Source organism: Pleurodeles waltl, chromosome 11, assembly GCF_031143425.1.
Source record: "Pleurodeles waltl isolate 20211129_DDA chromosome 11, aPleWal1.hap1.20221129, whole genome shotgun sequence".
Classification (NCBI taxonomy): domain Eukaryota; kingdom Metazoa; phylum Chordata; class Amphibia; order Caudata; family Salamandridae; genus Pleurodeles; species Pleurodeles waltl.
In genome coordinates, this window is record NC_090450.1 from 415,182,662 (window position 1) to 415,203,802 (window position 21,141).

The 21,141-nt window shown below is 46.4% G+C and overlaps 1 protein-coding gene across 2 annotated transcripts in view; it reads right to left on the reverse strand.

Annotated features, from left to right (window-relative positions):
- Positions 1 to 21,141, reverse strand: part of MYO7B (myosin VIIB) — a 1,466,311-nt gene that overhangs the window by 655,680 nt on the left and 789,490 nt on the right. For both annotated transcript variants that reach the window (XM_069213753.1, XM_069213751.1), the window contains one exon: positions 667 to 877. In XM_069213753.1, coding sequence (XP_069069854.1) covers positions 667 to 877 — 211 coding nt within the window. The remainder of the gene's footprint in view (positions 1 to 666; positions 878 to 21,141) is intronic.

Here is a 21,141-nt window from a genome sequence, read left to right on the forward strand (position 1 = left end):
CTCTCTACGCCAGTATATCCACCCAGCTCCTCAAAAGACTCCAGACCATACAGAATGCTGCAGTCAGACTCATCCTGACAGACCCACATCACCTGCATCTCATAAACCTCCACTGGCTCCCGATCCAGAAAAGATGCCAGTTGAAGATCCTAACACACAACTACAAAACTGTGAATGATCAAGGACAAGCCTACATCAATCATAAACTGAACCTATCCACAAGACACCTGCGCTCTGCCTCACGAGCCAGTGCACACGCCCCCTGCATCCATTGCACCTGCAGTGGGGGTCGCTCCTTCTCGTACATCGCCAACAAGACCTGGAGCGACCTACCCCTCCATCTTCGTACAGCCCCTCCCTGGCGGATTTCAGGAAGAAACTCAAGACCTGGCTTTTCAATAGGGATGTTACACCTACAGCACCCAGATACCCCTAGTGGTGACAGTGCTGCACTATACAAATACTAATTAATTGATTCACATGCATGATAAGTAAAATAAACAGGAAAAAGGAATGGGTGATGACGGATCCAGGGTATATTAGCGTACATTCCTTCTCATCGGGTAATTTAAAACTATATGTTTCTTAACTAGTGATTGAAATACCCATTGTGATAAAGATTTCCAAGGTGCTGCACATATGAGAGTGGGTGGTTTTAGGCCTCACCTTCGGAAACTTGCTTTCTTCATCTATAAGAGAAATGAGGTTCATGGGTCTCAAGGCTATGACCTCCAGAGCGCACTGATTATCTACAAAGTCGATGTGTTTCCAGGAGATGTCCTCAGCCATATATTCCTCCTGCTCCAGCCTGAAGACATGTCGTACAAAGAACTGTTGAAGGTGCTCATTCGCCAAATTAATGCAGAGCTGCTCAAAGCTGTAACAAAGATGACAAAACAAATTAAACAAATGCATAGCACACCATCGGCTAATACCTACGTTTTGCTACCTGAATCAATTTTTAAACTCATCCTCACTCTAATGTGAAAGGTGAACTACTAAAGTCAGGAATTCCTTGTAAATAGCCAGGTGGCCATGCAATTCAGTGCTCCCCCAGGTCCAATTGGAGATGGATTGCACTGTTAAGGCCACTCTACATAAGTCCAACAAATAAGAAATTCCCAAAAGCAGAACCTGAGGTGAGGAGAGGCAAGGCAAGTCTTTAGTGGGATTTGCAGTAAACCAGTGGAGGCTGCAGTCATAGAGGAGCATCCAGCATATCAAAAGCTACTCAGATCCTCCTAATCATAGTTATGTTCCTCCTTGTCCCTTCTTCCTATGGGGTTGTAGCTTTGATGGGGTGGTGCATTTGTTACATCTAATGAGAATTCAATAATACACTGAAGGATTAGCTTTCTTTTCAGGGATCCATCTCACATCCTTCACATCGGAGAATTCTGGCAAAACTATGAGTAAGCAGGTTATCTCAGGAATGCAGAAATAGGTCTTGAGCCAGAGGTTTATTCTCAACCACAAGGTGACACATCATAGTAATTGTATTTATTTATTGTGGTTTTTGTACAGGAAAAACTTAGACCAAGGGGCAACAGAGGACTGTGAACTGGAATGAGAAACAAAAGCGTGCACTAAATAGGAACCCTGAATCGTAATAAAACATAAAGTGAAAAAGTCAATCCAAAATGTAGGAGAGGGGCTTACAAGAGAACAAATGGTGTGGACCTAATTAGGAAACAATAAGGAAAAGATAAAAAAAATTAAGCCAAAGTTTGTAGTATAATAGGACCCAATAAAGATTGTGTCCAAAAAGAATAGGGAGGGGTGAAAAAGTGGACGGGAAAAGATATGTAAGAGTGTCAGGTCACTGAAAGTCGGAAGAAGCGAAGTGTCAGGTGTAATGAGAGAGATGCTAACTAAATTAGCTGACTTCTTTTAAAGGGGAGTAAACAAAAGAGGGGCACATCAGGGCAAAAATGAGTATCGGGGATGGTGTTACTTTTAAGCCATCAGAGAGCTGCACAAAAACGTAACGACTAAGAAGGACTCATTTCTGGTTTATTGTAAATGTGTTTGTGGTGAAGCTCTTCAGGGAGGAAGTTCCAGATTTGAGGGGTTCGCCTGAAAAGGGCTTGGCCAATGTGCTCATTTTCTTGAAAGCAGGCTTTTCTATCTCAATGGTTCTATACTGGGTATATGGAAGGGCAATTCAGTACAATGGCAAGAAATTTGCAGAAGTCAGTACAAAGGTCAGACTATATGTTAGCTCAAGCAACTAGGCACCTGAGTCATGAAGGAACAAAAACAAATGCATATTGTGGTTGAACGATAATGGTCATATCAGAGTACTGATACACCTGATATTGAATTGATGGAAACAATGGCCATGTATTTGAGGCCTTATGTTGTTAGCGGAGACCCTAACATGCCACTTATTGCAAAATTCAACACATTCCGTAGCACAAAGGTCTAGCTGTGACTGTGACCATGAGCACAAATACAAATGGAATAAACCATTTTAGTTTTCGCCAATAAGAATCAATCTTCAATTAACTATTTTTGATCTGCCATGCCACTATTAGTACAGACGTGAAATTAATGAACCCCCAGATAGCTAGACTATAAGACCGTACTAGACTTCTATTTAATTATTGATAGATACGGGTAAAATCTGAGAAACGTTCTAAATATTGCAAGGCATTCTATGGCGACGTTCTATTGAGTAATCTCTGGGACTGCACGGTATTTAAACACAATTGATAAACAAACAGTGTAAAGTCAATATTACATCACTCGGTCCGGAGGAAAAAATATACAGACCCAGTGTGTTCAAGCTCGATGAAAAAACAGTCGAATTGAGCTACACCCACAAAAAATACGACTAAATGGCTGGACGATGGGAGGTACTAAAACTGAACAAGAAGGTAAAAACCATAGGTCTAAGTGTTGGAAAAGATGGAAGCTAAGTGTCCTGTGAATGCACCTATCGGCAGTATTACATCTGAAACAGAAGAAATTAACAATCTTATCTTCTAAAGGTTCCAAAACAAAAGAAAACAACAAAAATGAAGTAATCCTTTTCTACTTCCATTACTAGTAGCAAATGTAACTGGTCTGGTGTTTCCAGGCCCAGAATCTTCAGGCGTATAAACACAGGTACAATTTTACAGGGTGCATATCTGCACTCAGACAAAAGGTGGCTTGGGAGACGGGCAGGGCAGGCAGGCGGAAGAAGAGTCTGGCTGCCACCTGCCCCTCCACCACTACATGTTTAGCTGACAATGCTCACCCCAGAGAATGCACAGCCTCACCAGCCCTAGACGTCCTCCTCAATTCCTCCCTAACACCACAAACCAATAAGCACTTCCACAAATATTTACTACCTGCTTAGAACAGGTGGTAACTATCTGCGTTGACGTACCCAAAAACCTATGCAAAAAGACAGGGTAATTCCCGGTTCGGCAAGCTATTCCCCATTCTGGGGATCATAACTCATGATCCTAGTTATTCTAAGGTGAGATCCCAGCCAGAATCATAAATTCCTGCCTCAATACCTTTCATGGTTGGGAAACTCGTTATGGAGGCTTACATGCTAACAACCCAGAAGAAAATAAGTAACTTTCTTTGTAAGGAGTCAGGGAAGGTACGAACATTTCAAATACTGTCTACCATTGTTAAGAACATAAAATATGCGCCTTCCTCTGCTGTGTTCCATTGCTGTGTCCATACTTTTTCTTGGCTCAACTGTGCTATTTTTACTGAAGGGTTGATCTTTACAATCGAACCCAAATCCTCATGTGCTCAGAGACATGACAATGCACCATGAACAGGTTGCCTGCTGTAGGGGTGAATATGCTCTTTGCTTCTCTAAACCATTGATAGGCTAGGATGCTCTGATTACTTACCGATAATCTTCATTACACCAATTTTTCCTCGCTCGTCCACTCCTGTTTGACCCTTAGAGGATGTTTCTGTCAAACTACTCACCCTGACATTTTTTTTGGGGGTGGATATCCCCAGGAGAACTAATAATCTTGTATGTCGTCACCCATATTTAAGAATATCTGACGACAGAGTGGTTCTGTCTCTTGATCCCAAGTTCTTGCTCAAAGTCAGTTCTGCATTTCACCATGACCAATAGATTGTACTGCCCGGTTTACAAGGGGGAGCCTTTTACCTTGACCTCTTAGTATACCTATTAGTTGTGGCAAGAGGTCTGGAAATGTAATTGCTATGATCTTTAGATTTTAGCCATTCAGATAGACTTTTTTCAAATTAGGTCCTTTGGAGAAGGGTGACCATCTTCATCTACTCTGGCCAGATGGGTGAAAAAGGTAATATTCTTGGCTTATCTGGCACTAGGTAAGGAAATACCAGAGGGTATTGAGGATCACTCTACCAAAGGAAATGATGCCTTCGTGGGCTGAGTGGTCTGGGGTTCTCTTAAAGACTTCTGCAGAGCTGTTTCATGGGCTGTCCTTCCACTTTCATTTCCCATTATAGATTGACTATTGTGCAGGAGTAGGAACTATGTTTTGGTTTGCAGATCATAAAGGCTTCTATGTCTGCTTCATAGTTAATTTATTTTGTATGATCCCTGTTTTTCTTTGTTGAGAGTTCTCTTAGTCGCCTTAGCTGTTTGGTAGTGTTGGTTCGGGGGTTTATTTTGCTGGGTAATGATTATGGCTGACTGAATAACCATAATCTTCATTACTCCGATTCTTCCTTTCTTGTCCCATTCCTTATGTCCTTCACTTCTCTTTCTGTTCTTTCATCAGCCCTGCTTTTGTACTTTACTAAAAACAGCAAGAGCTGGGGGAATGGGAGGGATATATGGTCCCGTTCTTTGACCCTGTCACAGAAAGGGAAATCAGCTTTGCCAGAGTGAGTACTACGGAGTGAATGGGCACACTCACGCCATCAGAAAGGAATGGGATAAGGAAGGGAAGAAGAGGGGGTAATATGAAATGCTAACACCAGCACTGGCTGAGGGTGAGGCCTTGGGCTCTGCCTGCTCTGTGAACAGAGGGTTGTAAAGAGTAGTTTTACTGTCTGATTGGACAGGGATCTATTCTCAAACGATTACTGTCTTTATGTATGGATTTTACATATAGGACATCGAATAATTCGTAGGTAATCTGAACATTTTTAATGTGCTAGCGACAGAGTGTGTGCACTGTGAGAATGGACAAACGAACGAGAGGCTTCCATTGCAGACCCCTGACTGAAACGTCCGTCATGAGTTACAGCAGCTTCTAATCCTGACAGGAGGCTCTGTCCTTAAGAATCGATAGTCAAAACTGTAGCGTGCCTTCCAGCCTCTACATTACACTGTATAGTACTTACAGCCCCGAGGGCCGGGCGCGACCCAAGGGGGCAAAATAAAGGGCAGAGTGGTCGCTCGAGGCCACTCCGAGATAACTCAGCAGTACCTGTGCCCGCGTCTTCCTTTCAGCGCTGCTGCTGCGTCATAGGCTAGTCTGCACGTCACAGACGCTACAAAAACTACTTTTCTACAGGAATGACGGGTTATTTGATGACGTGAAGAGGGCACAAATTAGTAAATGTCCTTGCCATTTAACCAGGGGGATCTAATTCAAAATCCTTCCTGTCTTCGGCAAGAGTAGAGTCCCTGCCTGCTTCAGATTTGGACCTAGCAAGCGCCCGTAGATCCCCAAGCCTTGTACGTAAACTCCAGTGATCAGGTGCAAGTGAGGCATAAGAGACTTGACACTGCCTAAAGCGCAGGTTTGAGTCCGTGTATCCTCGTTATTACTGTACATACCTCAACAATTCTGGTCCAATTTAAACTGAGACCGAAATGCACCGGAATCAATGGACCTCTACTGTATGTTGAAGTCTATTGGATGCAAAATGTGAAAATGCGCCCGTGCGCTCGCCTTAAGAGCACTACTCACTCGGTGAAAAACATCCCTGAGGGGATGACTGATTTGCAGAATCTGGGAAAACAAAGCGGGCCTCTTTTGTGTCTGTACACTACATCATTTCTTTCAAGATCAGTAACTTCCCTCTTTTGTGCAGAGGAATGCATGTTCCTGCAATGTCTGAATAGTCTGCTTAATTGGGTTGTGATGTACTGAAGTTATTAGTCAAGCTAAAAGAAGCGCTTGTAACAACCCCCAGGAATGCATTATATTAGACTAGAACACAGAGACCTTTTTTTCTGGCTGCAGAAAAATATCTTATTACACAATGTTAATAAACCCCTCTGAAGCTTGCATGCCTTCTCCCGGCAGGGAAAATGTGCGCATTCTCTTAGCTCCCTGACCTTAAACATCTATAAAAAAATATATATAATGTGTTATTGAGTTAAATTCATGTTATTCGCTTATTATGTTTTACAGCACTTAATAAATACAAAAAAAATGCATTTAGTTATGTTGTGATCCTAGGCTCAGTATATAAATGCTATAAAGAAGGCTACAGCTAATGTTGTAACTAATGAGATTTCGTGGGTTAGGGTTTTATTTTAGATGCTTTATAATAGTGCCTTATGTTAAATCTATGTTGACATTTGTGGTTGAAGGATGCCTATCTGTAGGAAAGTCGTACAAACGTTGCATGTATGTGAAATACAAAGTCTGCCAGACAGAGCCATGCAAACTGACATCCAGGTGTGTTGTGACGCACTGATATGTTCACAGTCACAGAAACAAAGACGAAAATATGTGAACTTACGTGTCAAAACACACATATAGCCCACAAGGTGGAAAAGAGTTACACAAATAGCTAGACACAAAGCACATACAAATGCAGACTAAAAGGAACACTGACAGAAACAGGTAGGAACAAACACGCACATACACTTATGCAAATAGCACACGCACACCTCTACACCACGGTGTAACAGTTGTTCAGCATACAGTGTACAACTCTAGATCCAGTGTTTAACCCCTTAACTGCTGGTCTGCCTATTGAAAGGTGTAGCTTCAGAGAAATAATTGAATCGTCTTACAAAGGCCTGCAGGCTACGATCATCTCACATCTGTGATTGGCATGTGCTTTGAGCATAACAATAAGCGTATGAGTACGTATGATATCTGGCTCAAAAACATAAAACTCGGTTCAGATGGACATATCTTACTTCAGGCATATTTAAGCTGCAGGAGCTTGGGTTCAGGTTCACCAAGAGCATACATTATGGATCAATCTTGATCTAACATTACAAAGTTCTGTTCCAGTACCCTGCAACTTCCAAGATTATCTCTCGCTCTCACTGGATTAGAGCTGAGTTTATGTGCAATTGCCAGCCGTACTGTGGCCACAAAAGTAGGCAACATAAATCCTTGCTTCAGACCTATCTGCGAATATATAATCGTCGTCCATCTTCATTCCCCATCTGGGAGGGACAGAGTTGTCCGGTTTTTAACTAATATAGCGACCATTCATAGAGTTAAAGTTGGTGAGAAAACAACTCCTCAAACAAGCACAGTTTTAAAAGCTTTCTCTAGGTATACGAAGATGTGTTTCCTGACATTGGTGAGCTCCGGTACAAGCCTTCCTCTGAACCACCACATGTGTTTATCTTCCTGGGGCAGGGTGAGTCCATGAATGGGAGCCCTAAGCAATGGAACCCTGAGGTTGGGAAGCTAATGGAACAATCTGCACTGACGTAACAACAGGTAATAAAAGTGACACAAGCTCGCCAGTTTGAGTTAGTATTCTATTGTGATTGTGTTTTATTGTTTGTCACTACTCCTGTATGCAACACAACAAATGGTGGTGAAGGAAGGGATCCGTATACTAGAGGCCACCATATTGCTGCCAGTCCATCTCGCCTTCCCCCGAGTGCATGAGAAAGCATTTGGAATTCAGCAGCACCCGCCAGGGAGAATGAAACACTCTCAAGTGCAGCAAAACAGTAAATGCTGTCAGCAGCCTACTTCTGGATTGCGCAGCCTGTCCACGAAGGGTGACGCTGTGCGCTGTGTTCCTAGAGGGGTGTCAGTGCCACAAACACTCTGGGGTGTTCGGCCACCATATGCGGTGTGTACAAAAACAGCATGCTGGAAATGGGAGCAAGGCAGGGAAGGAGATGAGTCCTATTGCTAGTGGGTACTGGCACGAAAAGGAGAATATGCAATAAGGACATCCAACTGCTAGTGCGTGCTAACAGCAATAAAACTGCCTGCTAGTCACACAACTAGGCATCAGCTAGGACATACAAGCAGCAGTTAAAGAGTGCTAAAAAGGTGAGATTTGGTGCACCTCCTGCCAAGCATAAAAGAACAGTAAGGACAATTAACACCACACAGACTTAAAGACTGTATGCATTTATAAAGAGAGACACACAACTCTGCCCAAGCAGGGCACCAGTACCTACCTTCAAACCATCTGTTGAGGGATGCAACACACCCCAATCAAGAACCCACCGAAGCAGATACAGCCAGATGGAGACTGTTGTGTGATCTGGCAATCATTGGTGACCGAAAAGGGCGTGTGGAGTCTGTGGACATAAACATCTGCCTAAACAAAGATGGAGCCAAACAATGGAACATTTCTGGTATTGAGCTGCTCATCACATCGGACCATGCATTCACACAATCACCCAAATGGAAACGTTTGGGTGGAAAAGTTAGACTTGTATTTTGCTGCTACAGCAGTAAAAACGATAGGAAGCAACAAATCCTGCTTCACCTGGTAGGGAAAGACATCTACAAGCTGCCACACTCTTTGCAAAAGGAGGGCCTGCCTCACACTTATTTCACCACGGTCACTGCAGTAAAGACCGACTTTGAACCCATGGTCAATCCTGATGATGAACAATTGAGGTATTTTACACGTGGCTCAAACACTAGCAAGCACCTGCACATTTTGAGATGAAATGGAGGAAATCATGGCACCAATTCTAAGCTCAAGGAATAAATACTCCAGGAGCCAGGAAAAACGTTGCCTGACATTATGACACTAAGGAGGTCAAAGGAACCAATAAGGACAGAACATTGCATAGTAGTCAGTTTTCTCCAATTGAAAAAGAGTGAACTGGTTAAGTTGATCTCACATCATAAACCTGTGGGAAAAGGAAAGAATCGACAGAGCACCCTGTGATGATGCAAATACTGCAGTGGTGCCTCCCACAGGCCAAGAGAATGTCCAATGAGGGGGAAGAAGTGTGTATCCTGTGCAAGATAAATTACCTTGCCCGAGTTTGTCGATCCAGCCAGAGGCCGAAACAGCCCCGACTAACACATTTACTGAGATCACTGAGTCCCAACAAGAGTGGGACAGTGATGATATAGATGATGACGAAGAAAAGGGTACTGTCCACACTATATTCGCAGTGGGCCAAGCAAGGTCCAAGAAGAGATCCCCTCCAAAACGCCAAGCCCTTTCTGGGAACAAACAAGCCACAGCAATCACTGATACAGGGACCTCGATTAACATATTGGCCCAATACATTTATCAAACCCTCAAAGTTAAAGAAACACTAAAACCGTTGAAAGTCAGTGTGTTCGTACATGGGCAGGCACAACCACCACCCCTGGTGGGTATGTTTGTGATGGGCATAACACATGCTCAGAAGGAGTAACCAGCAAACTCCTGAGTTGCCAGACAGCTGAGAAACCCTGCCTAGTCCACATTTTATTTAAGGTATATGCAACCCACAGTGACGATCTACTGACTGAGTTTCAGGACATTTTCCTAGGAATAGCCTGCCTCAAAGGGCAACTTATCAAATTGCATATTGACCACACTAGGCAGACTACACACACCTAAAGCCCGAGGTCGAAGTAGAACTGAGGAAGCTGGAGTAAACAATCGCATTTTACATAAAGTGGAAGGACCCATACCATGGACATCTCCAATTGTTGTAACATACAAGCAATAACAACTGGGTGAGATGCAACTTTGTGTTGGTATGTGCCTTCCTAATATGGCAATTAATATGGAGAGGCATGTTACCGCTACAGTTGATGACACTATTGGTAAGTTTAATGGGGCAGGATGGTTTTTACAGGATGGACCTTTGATCCAGATACCATAAGCTGATGCCTGACCACCAGTATCACTACATCGCCACTTTTTCGATGCACCTGAGACTCCGCCACTACAAGTGTCTGAACTTCAGTAAATCTAGTGCAGCAGAGTTGTTTGTCATACAAAAGGTTCTCTCTGGCTTAAGGGGTGTGTAAGGAAATGCCTCCTTGGCATGGTTGCCCCCTGACTTTTTGCCTTTGCTGATGCTATGTTTACAATTGAAAGTGTGCTGAGGCCTGCTAACCAGGCCCCAGCACCAGTGTTCTTTCCCTAACCTGTACTTTTGTATCCACAATTGGCAGACCCTGGCATCCAGATAAGTCCCTTGTAACTGGTACTTCTAGTACCAAGGGCCCTGATGCCAAGGAAGGTCTCTAAGGGCTGCAGCATGTCTTATGCCACCCTGGAGACCTCTCACTCAGCACAGACACACTGCTTGCCAGCTTGTGTGTGCTAGTGAGGACAAAACGAGTAAGTCGACATGGCACTCCCCTCAGGGTGCCATGCCAGCCTCTCACTGCCTATGCAGTATAGGTAAGACACCCCTCTAGCAGGCCTTACAGCCCTAAGGCAGGGTGCACTATACCATAGGTGAGGGTACCAGTGCATGAGCATGGTACCCCTACAGTGTCTAAACAAAACCTTAGACATTGTAAGTGCAGGGTAGCCATAAGAGTATATGGTCTGGGAGTCTGTCAAACACGAACTCCACAGCACCATAATGGCTACACTGAAAACTGGGAAGTTTGGTATCAAACTTCTCAGCACAATAAATGCACACTGATGCCAGTGTACATTTTATTATAAAATGCACCCCAGAGGGCACCTTAGAGGTGCCCCCTGAAACTTAACCGACTATCTGTGTAGGCTGACTAGTTTTAGCAGCCTGCCACAAACCGAGACATGTTGCTGGCCCCATGGGGAGAGTGCCTTTGTCACTCTGAGGCCAGTAACAAAGCCTGCACTGGGTGGAGATGCTAACACCTCCCCCAGGCAGGAATTGTCACACCTGGCGGTGAGCCTCAAAGGCTCACCTCCTTTGTGCCAACCCAGCAGGACACTCCAGCTAGTGGAGTTGCCCGCCCCCTCCGGCCAGGCCCCACTTTTGGCGGCAAGGCCGGAGAAAATAATGAGAAAAACAAGGAGGAGTCACTGGCCAGTCAGGACAGCCCCTAAGGTGTCCTGAGCTGAAGTGACTCTAACTTTTGGAAATCCTCCATCTTGCAGATGGAGGATTCCCCCAATAGGGTTAGGATTGTGACCCCCTCCCCTTGGGAGGAGGCACAAAGAGGGTGTACCCACCCTCAGGGCTAGTAGCCATTGGCTACTAACCCCCCAGACCTAAACACGCCCTTAAATTTAGTATTTAAGGGCTACCCTGAACCCTAGAAAATTAGATTCCTGCAACTACAAGAAGAAGGACTGCCTAGCTGAAAACCCCTGCAGAGGAAGACCAGAAGACGACAACTGCCTTGGCTCCAGAAACTCACCGGCCTGTCTCCTGCCTTCCAAAGATCCTGCTCCAGCAACGCCTTCCAAAGGGACCAGCGACCTCGACATCCTCTGAGGACTGCCCCTGCTTCGAAAAGACAAGAAACTCCCGAGGACAGCGGACCTGCTCCAAGAAAAGCTGCAACTTTGTTTCCAGCAGCTTTAAAGAACCCTGCAAGCTCCCCGCAAGAAGCGTGAGACTTGCAACACTGCACCCGGCGACCCCGACTCGGCTGGTGGCGATCCAACACCTCAGGAGGGACCCCAGGACTACTCTAAGACTGTGAGTACAAAAACCTGTCCCCCCTGAGCCCCCACAGCGCCGCCTGCAGAGGGAATCCCGAGGCTTCCCCTGACCGCGACTCTTTGAATCCCAAGTCCCGACGCCTGGGAGAGACCCTGCACCCGCAGCCCCCAGGACCTGAAGGACCGGACTTTCACTGGAGAAGTGACCCCCAGGAGTCCCTCTCCCTTGCCCAAGTGGAGGTTTCCCCGAGGAACCCCCCCCTTGCCTGCCTGCAGCGCTGAAGAGATCCCGAGATCTCTCATAGACTAACATTGCGAACCCGACGCTTGTTTCTACACTGCACCCGGCCGCCCCCGCGCTGCTGAGGGTGAAATTTCTGTGTGGGCTTGTGTCCCCCCCGGTGCCCTACAAAACCCCCCTGGTCTGCCCTCCGAAGACGCGGGTACTTACCTGCAAGCAGACCGGAACCGGGGCACCCCCTTCTCTCCATTCTAGCCTATGTGTTTTGGGCACCACTTTGAACTCTGCACCTGACCGGCCCTGAGCTGCTGGTGTGGTGACTTTGGGGTTGCTCTGAACCCCCAACGGTGGGCTACCTTGGACCAAGAACTGAACCCTGTAAGTGTCTTACTTACCTGGTTAACCTAACAAATACTTACCTCCCCTAGGAACTGTGAAAATTGCACTAAGTGTCCACTTTTAAAACAGCTATTTGTGAATAACTTGAAAAGTATACATGCAATTTTGATGATTTGAAGTTCTTAAAGTACTTACCTGCAATACCTTTCGAATGAGATATTACATGTAGAATTTGAACCTGTGGTTCTTAAAATAAACTAAGAAAAGATATTTTTCTATACAAAAACCTATTGGCTGGATTTGTCTCTGAGTGTGTGTACCTCATTTATTGTCTATGTGTATGTACAACAAATGCTTAACACTACTCCTTGGATAAGCCTACTGCTCGACCACACTACCACAAAATAGAGCATTAGTATTATCTATTTTTACCACTATTTTACCTCTAAGGGGAACCCTTGGACTCTGTGCATGCTATTCCTTACTTTGAAATAGCACATACAGAGCCAACTTCCTACATTGGTGGATCAGCGGTGGGGTACAAGACTTTGCATTTGCTGGACTACTCAGCCAATACCTGATCACACGACAAATTCCAAAATTGTCATTAGAAATTGATTTTTGCAATTTGAAATTTTTCTAAATTCTTAAAAGTCCTGCTAGGGCCTTGTGTGTTAAGTCCCTGTTTAGCATTGTCTTTTTAGAGTTTAAAAGTTTGTTAAAAGTTTGAATTAGATCCTAGAAACAGTTTTAGATTCTTAAAAAAGTATTCCAACTCTTAGCAGAATAATGTCTGATACAGAGATGCAGGTGGTGGAACTCGACACCACACCTTAACTCCATCTTAAGATGAGGGAGCTAAGGTCTCTCTGTAATATCAAAAAAATAACCATTGGCTCCAGACCTACCAAAATTCAGCTCCAGGAGCTGTTGGCAGAGTTTGAAAAAGCCAACCCCTCTGATGATGACCTCACAGAGGAAGAAATTAGTGACTTGGAGGCCAATGTCCCTCCTCCAGTCCTAAATAGGGAGAACAGGACCCCTCAAGTCCTGTCTCCAACTGTGTTAGTCAGAAATAGTGAGTCCCTCACAGGAGGGTCCCACATTTCTGAAATCACTGAGGATGCTCTCAGTGAAGATGACCTCCTGTTAGCCAGGATGGCCAAAAGATTGGCTTTAGAGAGACAGCTCCTAGCCATAGAAAGGGAAAGACAAGAGATGGGCCTAGGACCCATCAATGGTGGCAGCAATATAAATAGGGTCAGAGATTCTCCTGACATGTTAAAAATCCCCAAAGGGATTGTGACAAAATATGAAGATGGTGATGACATCACCAAGTGGTTCACAGCTTTTGAGAGGGCTTGTGTAACCAGAAAAGTGAACAGATCTCACTGGGGTGCTCTCCTTTGGGAAATGTTCACTGGAAAGTGTAGGGATAGACTCCTCACACTCTCTGGAAAAGAAGCAGAATCTTATGACCTCATGAAGGGTACCCTGATTGAGGGCTTTGGATTCTCCACTGAGGAGTACAGGATTAGGTTCAGGGGGGCTCAAAAATCCTCGAGCCAGACCTGGGTTGACTTTGTTGACTACTCAGTGAAAACACTAGATGGTTGGATTCAAGGCAGTGGTGTAAGTAATTATGATGGGCTGTACAATTTATTTGTGAAAGAACACCTGTTAAGTAATTGTTTCAATGATAAACTGCATCAGCATCTGGTAGACCTAGGACCAATTTCTCCCCAAGAATTGGGAAAGAAGGCGGACCATTGGGTCAAGACAAGGGTGTCCAAGACTTCAACAGGGGGTGACCAAAAGAAAGGGGTCACAAAGACTCCCCAGGGGAAGGGTGATGAGACAACCAAAACTAAAAATAGTAAAGAGTCTTCTACAGGCCCCCAAAAACCTGCACAGGAGGGTGGGCCCAGAGCCTCTTCACAAAACAATGGGTACAAGGGTAAAAACTTTGATCCCAAAAAGGCCTGGTGTCATAGCTGTAAACAGCATGGACACCAAACTGGAGACAAGGCCTGTCCCAAGAAAGGTTCCACTCCAAACTCCCATCCAGGTAACACTGGTATGGCTAGTCTCCAAGTGGGATCAACAGTGTGCCCAGAGCAAATCAGGGTCCACACTGAAGCTACTCTAGTTTCTGAGGGTGGGGTGGATTTAGCCACACTAGCTGTCTGGCCGCCTAACATGCAAAAATACAGACAGCAACTCTTAATTAATGGGACTAGAATAGAGGGCCTGAGGGATACAGGTGCCAGTGTCACCATGGTGACAGAGAAACTGGTTTCCCCTGGCCAATACCTGACTGGAAAAACTTACACAGTCACCAACGCTGACAATCAGAGAAAAGTACATCCCATGGCAATGGTTACTTTAGAATGGGGAGGGGTCAATGGCCTGAAGCAGGTGGTGGTCTCCTCAAATATCCCAGTGGACTGTCTGCTTGGAAATGACCTGGAGTCCTCAGCATGGGCTGAGGTAGAACTAAAAACCCATGCAGCAATGCTGGGTATCCCTGAACTGGTGTGTGTGAAAACCAGAGCACAATGCAAGGCACAGGGTGAACAAGTAGAGCTGGAGTCTGGAAAAATGGCCCAGCCTACCAAGAGAACAGGAAAGTCAGTTGGGAAACCAACTGCAACACAGCAAAAGAAAGGGAACCTCTCTTCTCAGGAAGAAGTTCTGCCCTCTGAGGGAACTGAGCCTTTGGAGCTTGAACCTTATCAGGTTGAGCTCTTGGGCCCAGGGGGACCCTCAAGGGAGGAGCTGTGTAAGGGACAAGAAACCTGTCCCTCTCTTGAAGGCCTTAGGCAGCAAGCTGCTGAAGAGTCCAAAGGCAAGAAAAATGGAACGCATAGGGTCTATTGGGAAGATGGACTCCTGTACACTGAGGCCAGAGACCCCAAACCTGGTGCCACTAGGAGAGTGGTAGTGCCTCAGCTGTTCAGAGAGTTCATCCTAACATTAGCCCATGACATTCCCCTTGCTGGACATTTGGGACAAACCAAGACGTGGGAGAGGTTAGTCAACCACTTCTACTGGCCCAATATGTCCAACATGGTTAAGGAGTTTTGCCTCTCCTGCCCCACCTGTCAAGCCAGTGGTAAGACAGGTGGGCATCCAAAGGCCCCCCTCATTCCACTTCCAGTGGTGGGGGTTCCCTTTGAAAGAGTGGGTGTGGACATAGTTGGTCCACTAGAACCTCCCACAGCCTCAGGAAATATGTATATCCTGGTAGTAGTGGATCATGCTACCAGGTACCCTGAAGCTATTCCCCTTAGGTCGACTACTGCCCCTGCAGTAGCCAAGGCCCTCATTGGTATCTTTACCAGAGTGGGTTTCCCTAAGGAGGTGGTGTCTGACAGAGGTACCAACTTCATGTCAGCATACCTAAAGCACATGTGGAATGAGTGTGGGGTGACTTATAAATTCACTACACCATACCATCCACAAACTAATGGCTTAGTTGAGAGATTCAACAAGACATTAAAGGGCATGATCATGGGGCTCCCAGAAAAACTCAAAAGGAGATGGGATGTCCTCCTGCCATGCCTGCTTTTCGCTTACAGAGAGGTGCCACAGAAGGGAGTAGGATTCTCACCCTTTGAACTTCTGTTTGGTCATCCTGTAAGGGGACCACTTGCCCTTGTTAAAGAAGGCTGGGAGAGACCTCTCCATGAGCCTAAACAGGACATAGTGGACTATGTACTTGGCCTTCGCTCTAGAATGGCAGAGTACATGGAAAAGGCAACCAAAAACCTTGAGGCCAGCCAACAGCTCCAGAAGTTTTGGTATGACCAAAAGGCTGCACTGGTTGAGTTCCAACCAGGGCAGAAAGTCTGGGTTCTGGAGCCTGTGGCTCCCAGGGCACTCCAGGACAAATGGAGTGGCCCTTACCCAGTGCTAGAAAGGAAGAGTCAGGTCACCTACCTGGTGGACCTGGGCACAAGCAGGAGCCCCAAGAGGGTGATCCATGTGAACCGCCTTAAGCTCTTCCATGACAGGGCTGATGTAAATCTGTTGATGGTAACAGATGAGGATCAGGAGGCAGAGAGTGAACCTCTCCCTGACCTTCTGTCATCAGACCCAAAAGATGGCACAGTAGATGGAGTGATCTACTCAGACACCCTCTCTGGCCAACAGCAAGCTGATTGTAGGAGAGTCCTACAACAGTTTCCTGAACTCTTCTCCTTAACCCCTGGTCAGACACACCTGTGTACCCATGATGTGGACACAGGAGACAGCATGCCTGTCAAAAATAAAATCTTTAGACAGTCTGACCATGTTAAGGAAAGCATCAAGGTGGAAGTCCACAAGATGCTGGAATTGGGAGTCATTGAGCGCTCTGACAGCCCCTGGGCTAGCCCAGTGGTCTTAGTCCCCAAACCTCACACCAAAGAGGGAAAGAAAGAGATGAGGTTTTGTGTGGACTACAGAGGGCTCAATTCTGTCACCAAGACAGATGCTCATCCAATTCCAAGAGCTGATGAGCTCATAGATAAATTAGGTGCTGCCAAATTCTTAAGTACCTTTGACTTGACAGCAGGGTACTGGCAAATAAAAATGGCACCTGGAGCAAAAGAGAAAACAGCATTCTCCACCCCTGATGGGCATTATCAGTTTACTGTTATGCCCTTTGGTTTAAAGAATGCCCCGGCCACCTTCCAAAGGTTGGTGAATCAAGTCCTTGCTGGCTTGGAGTCCTTTAGCACAGCTTATCTTGATGATATTGCTGTCTTTAGCTCCACCTGGCAGGATCACCTGGTCCACCTGAAGAAGGTTTTGAAGGCTCTGCAATCTGCAGGCCTCTCTATCAAGGCATCCAAATGCCAGATAGGGCAGGGAACTGTGGTTTACTTGGGCCACCTTGTAGGTGGAGGCCAAGTTCAGCCACTCCAACCCAAGATCCAGACTATTCTGGACTGGGTAGCTCCAAAAACCCAGACTCAAGTCAGGGCATTCCTTGGCTTGACTGGGTATTACAGGAGGTTTGTGAAGGGATATGGATCCATTGTGACAGCCCTCACTGAACTCACCTCCAAGAAAATGCCCAAGAAAGTGAACTGGACTGTAGAATGCCAACAGGCCTTTGACACCCTGAAACAAGCAATGTGCTCAGCACCAGTTCTAAAAGCTCCAGATTATTCTAAGCAGTTCATTGTGCAGACTGATGCCTCTGAACATGGGATAGGGGCAGTTTTGTCCCAAACAAATGATGATGGCCTTGACCAGCCTGTTGCTTTCATTAGCAGGAGGTTACTCCCCAGGGAGCAGCGTTGGAGTGCCATTGAGAGGGAGGCCTTTGCTGTGGTTTGGTCCCTGAAGAAGCTGAGACCATACCTCTTTGGGACTCACTTCCTAGTTCAAACTGACCACAGACCTCTCAAATGGCTGATGCAAATGAAAGGTGAAAATCCTAAACTGTTGAGGTGGTCCATCTCCCTACAGGGAATGGACTTTATAGTGGAACACAGACCTGGGACTGCCCATGCCAATGCAGATGGCCTTTCCAGGTTCTTCCACTTAGAAAATGAAGACTCTCTTGGGAAAGGTTAGTCTCATCCTCTTTCGTTTGGGGGGGGGGTTGTGTAAGGAAATGCCTCCTTGGCATGGTTGCCCCCTGACTTTTTGCCTTTGCTGATGCTATGTTTACAATTGAAAGTGTGCTGAGGCCTGCTAACCAGGCCCCAGCACCAGTGTTCTTTCCCTAACCTGTACTTTTGTATCCACAATTGGCAGACCCTGGCATCCAGATAAGTCCCTTGTAACTGGTACTTCTAGTACCAAGGGCCCTGATGCCAAGGAAGGTCTCTAAGGGCTGCAGCATGTCTTATGCCACCCTGGAGACCTCTCACTCAGCACAGACACACTGCTTGCCAGCTTGTGTGTGCTAGTGAGGACAAAACGAGTAAGTCGACATGGCACTCCCCTCAGGGTGCCATGCCAGCCTCTCACTGCCTATGCAGTATAGGTAAGACACCCCTCTAGCAGGCCTTACAGCCCTAAGGCAGGGTGCACTATACCATAGGTGAGGGTACCAGTGCATGAGCATGGTACCCCTACAGTGTCTAAACAAAACCTTAGACATTGTAAGTGCAGGGTAGCCATAAGAGTATATGGTCTGGGAGTCTGTCAAACACGAACTCCACAGCACCATAATGGCTACACTGAAAACTGGGAAGTTTGGTATCAAACTTCTCAGCACAATAAATGCACACTGATGCCAGTGTACATTTTATTATAAAATGCACCCCAGAGGGCACCTTAGAGGTGCCCCCTGAAACTTAACCGACTATCTGTGTAGGCTGACTAGTTTTAGCAGCCTGCCACAAACCGAGACATGTTGCTGGCCCCATGGGGAGAGTGCCTTTGTCACTCTGAGGCCAGTAACAAAGCCTGCACTGGGTGGAGATGCTAACACCTCCCCCAGGCAGGAATTGTCACACCTGGCGGTGAGCCTCAAAGGCTCACCTCCTTTGTGCCAACCCAGCAGGACACTCCAGCTAGTGGAGTTGCCCGCCCCCTCCGGCCAGGCCCCACTTTTGGCGGCAAGGCCGGAGAAAATAATGAGAAAAACAAGGAGGAGTCACTGGCCAGTCAGGACAGCCCCTAAGGTGTCCTGAGCTGAAGTGACTCTAACTTTTGGAAATCCTCCATCTTGCAGATGGAGGATTCCCCCAATAGGGTTAGGATTGTGACCCCCTCCCCTTGGGAGGAGGCACAAAGAGGGTGTACCCACCCTCAGGGCTAGTAGCCATTGGCTACTAACCCCCCAGACCTAAACACGCCCTTAAATTTAGTATTTAAGGGCTACCCTGAACCCTAGAAAATTAGATTCCTGCAACTACAAGAAGAAGGACTGCCTAGCTGAAAACCCCTGCAGAGGAAGACCAGAAGACGACAACTGCCTTGGCTCCAGAAACTCACCGGCCTGTCTCCTGCCTTCCAAAGATCCTGCTCCAGCGACGCCTTCCAAAGGGACCAGCGACCTCGACATCCTCTGAGGACTGCCCCTGCTTCGAAAAGACAAGAAACTCCCGAGGACAGCGGACCTGCTCCAAGAAAAGCTGCAACTTTGTTTCCAGCAGCTTTAAAGAACCCTGCAAGCTCCCCGCAAGAAGCGTGAGACTTGCAACACTGCACACGGCGACCCCGACTCGGCTGGTGGCGATCCAACACCTCAGGAGGGACCCCAGGACTACTCTAAGACTGTGAGTACAAAAACCTGTCCCCCCTGAGCCCCCACAGCGCCGCCTGCAGAGGGAATCCCGAGGCTTCCCCTGACCGCGACTCTTTGAATCCCAAGTCCCGACGCCTGGGAGAGACCCTGCACCCGCAGCCCCCAGGACCTGAAGGACCGGACTTTCACTGGAGAAGTGACCCCCAGGAGTCCCTCTCCCTTGCCCAAGTGGAGGTTTCCCCGAGGAACCCCCCCCTTGCCTGCCTGCAGCGCTGAAGAGATCCCGAGATCTCTCATAGACTAACATTGCGAACCCGACGCTTGTTTCTACACTGCACCCGGCCGCCCCCGCGCTGCTGAGGGTGAAATTTCTGTGTGGGCTTGTGTCCCCCCCGGTGCCCTACAAAACCCCCCTGGTCTGCCCTCCGAAGACGCGGGTACTTACCTGCAAGCAGACCGGAACCGGGGCACCCCCTTCTCTCCATTCTAGCCTATGTGTTTTGGGCACCACTTTGAACTCTGCACCTGACCGGCCCTGAGCTGCTGGTGTGGTGACTTTGGGGTTGCTCTGAACCCCCAACGGTGGGCTACCTTGGACCAAGAACTGAACCCTGTAAGTGTCCTACTTACCTGGTAAAACTAACAAAAACTTACCTCCCCCAGGAACTGTGAAAATTGCACTAAGTGTCCACTTTTAAAACAGCTATTTGTCAATAACTTGAAAAGTATACATGCAATTTTGATGATTTGAAGTTCTTAAAGTACTTACCTGCAATACCTTTCGAATGAGATATTACATGTAGAATTTGAACCTGTGGTTCTTAAAATAAACTAAGAAAAGATATTTTTCTATACAAAAACCTATTGGCTGGATTTGTCTCTGAGTGTGTGTACCTCATTTATTGTCTATGTGTATGTACAACAAATGCTTAACACTACTCCTTGGATAAGCCTACTGCTCGACCACACTACCACAAAATAGAGCATTAGTATTATCTATTTTTACCACTATTTTACCTCTAAGGGGAACCCTTGGACTCTGTGCATGCTATTCCTTACTTTGAAATAGCACATACAGAGCCAACTTCCTACAGGGTGTGATCAACATAATTAATGACATTCTGATGTAGGTGTCATTGTTGTAGGAACATCACATAATACTCAGGAAAGAGTTCCAAAGAATTCAAGACTGTGGACTTATTCCACAGAGGGAGACGTGTGAGTTTTTACAGTTAAAAATCAGTTTTTTGGCTATGACTTCTCTGCCCAAAATGTCAGACATTAAACTGGCTACACCCCCTCACCGATCACAGAGGCAAACAGTTTTTTAGGGATGGTCAATTATTGTAGCTATTTCACGAAAAGCCTAACCACCTTCACAAGCCCACTCAGAGAAGTCCCACGTTCAGAGTACTCTCTTGACATGAGATGAAACTCATGAAATTGCATTTCAGAAAGCCAAGGAAGCTTTGTCAGTGGACCCAACCTTGATGTACTTTGAGCTAGTGAAGGCTACAGGGTTTCTGGATGGTCTAGCCAGACGGGACCCAGGAACTACTGTCACAGCAAGAAAGGTATGGAGAACGGACCTTGAAGCCTGTGCCAGCAGGGCACTCACACCGCCACAACAAAAGTACTCACAGATTTAGCACAAACCTGTAGAAATACTTTGGGGGTG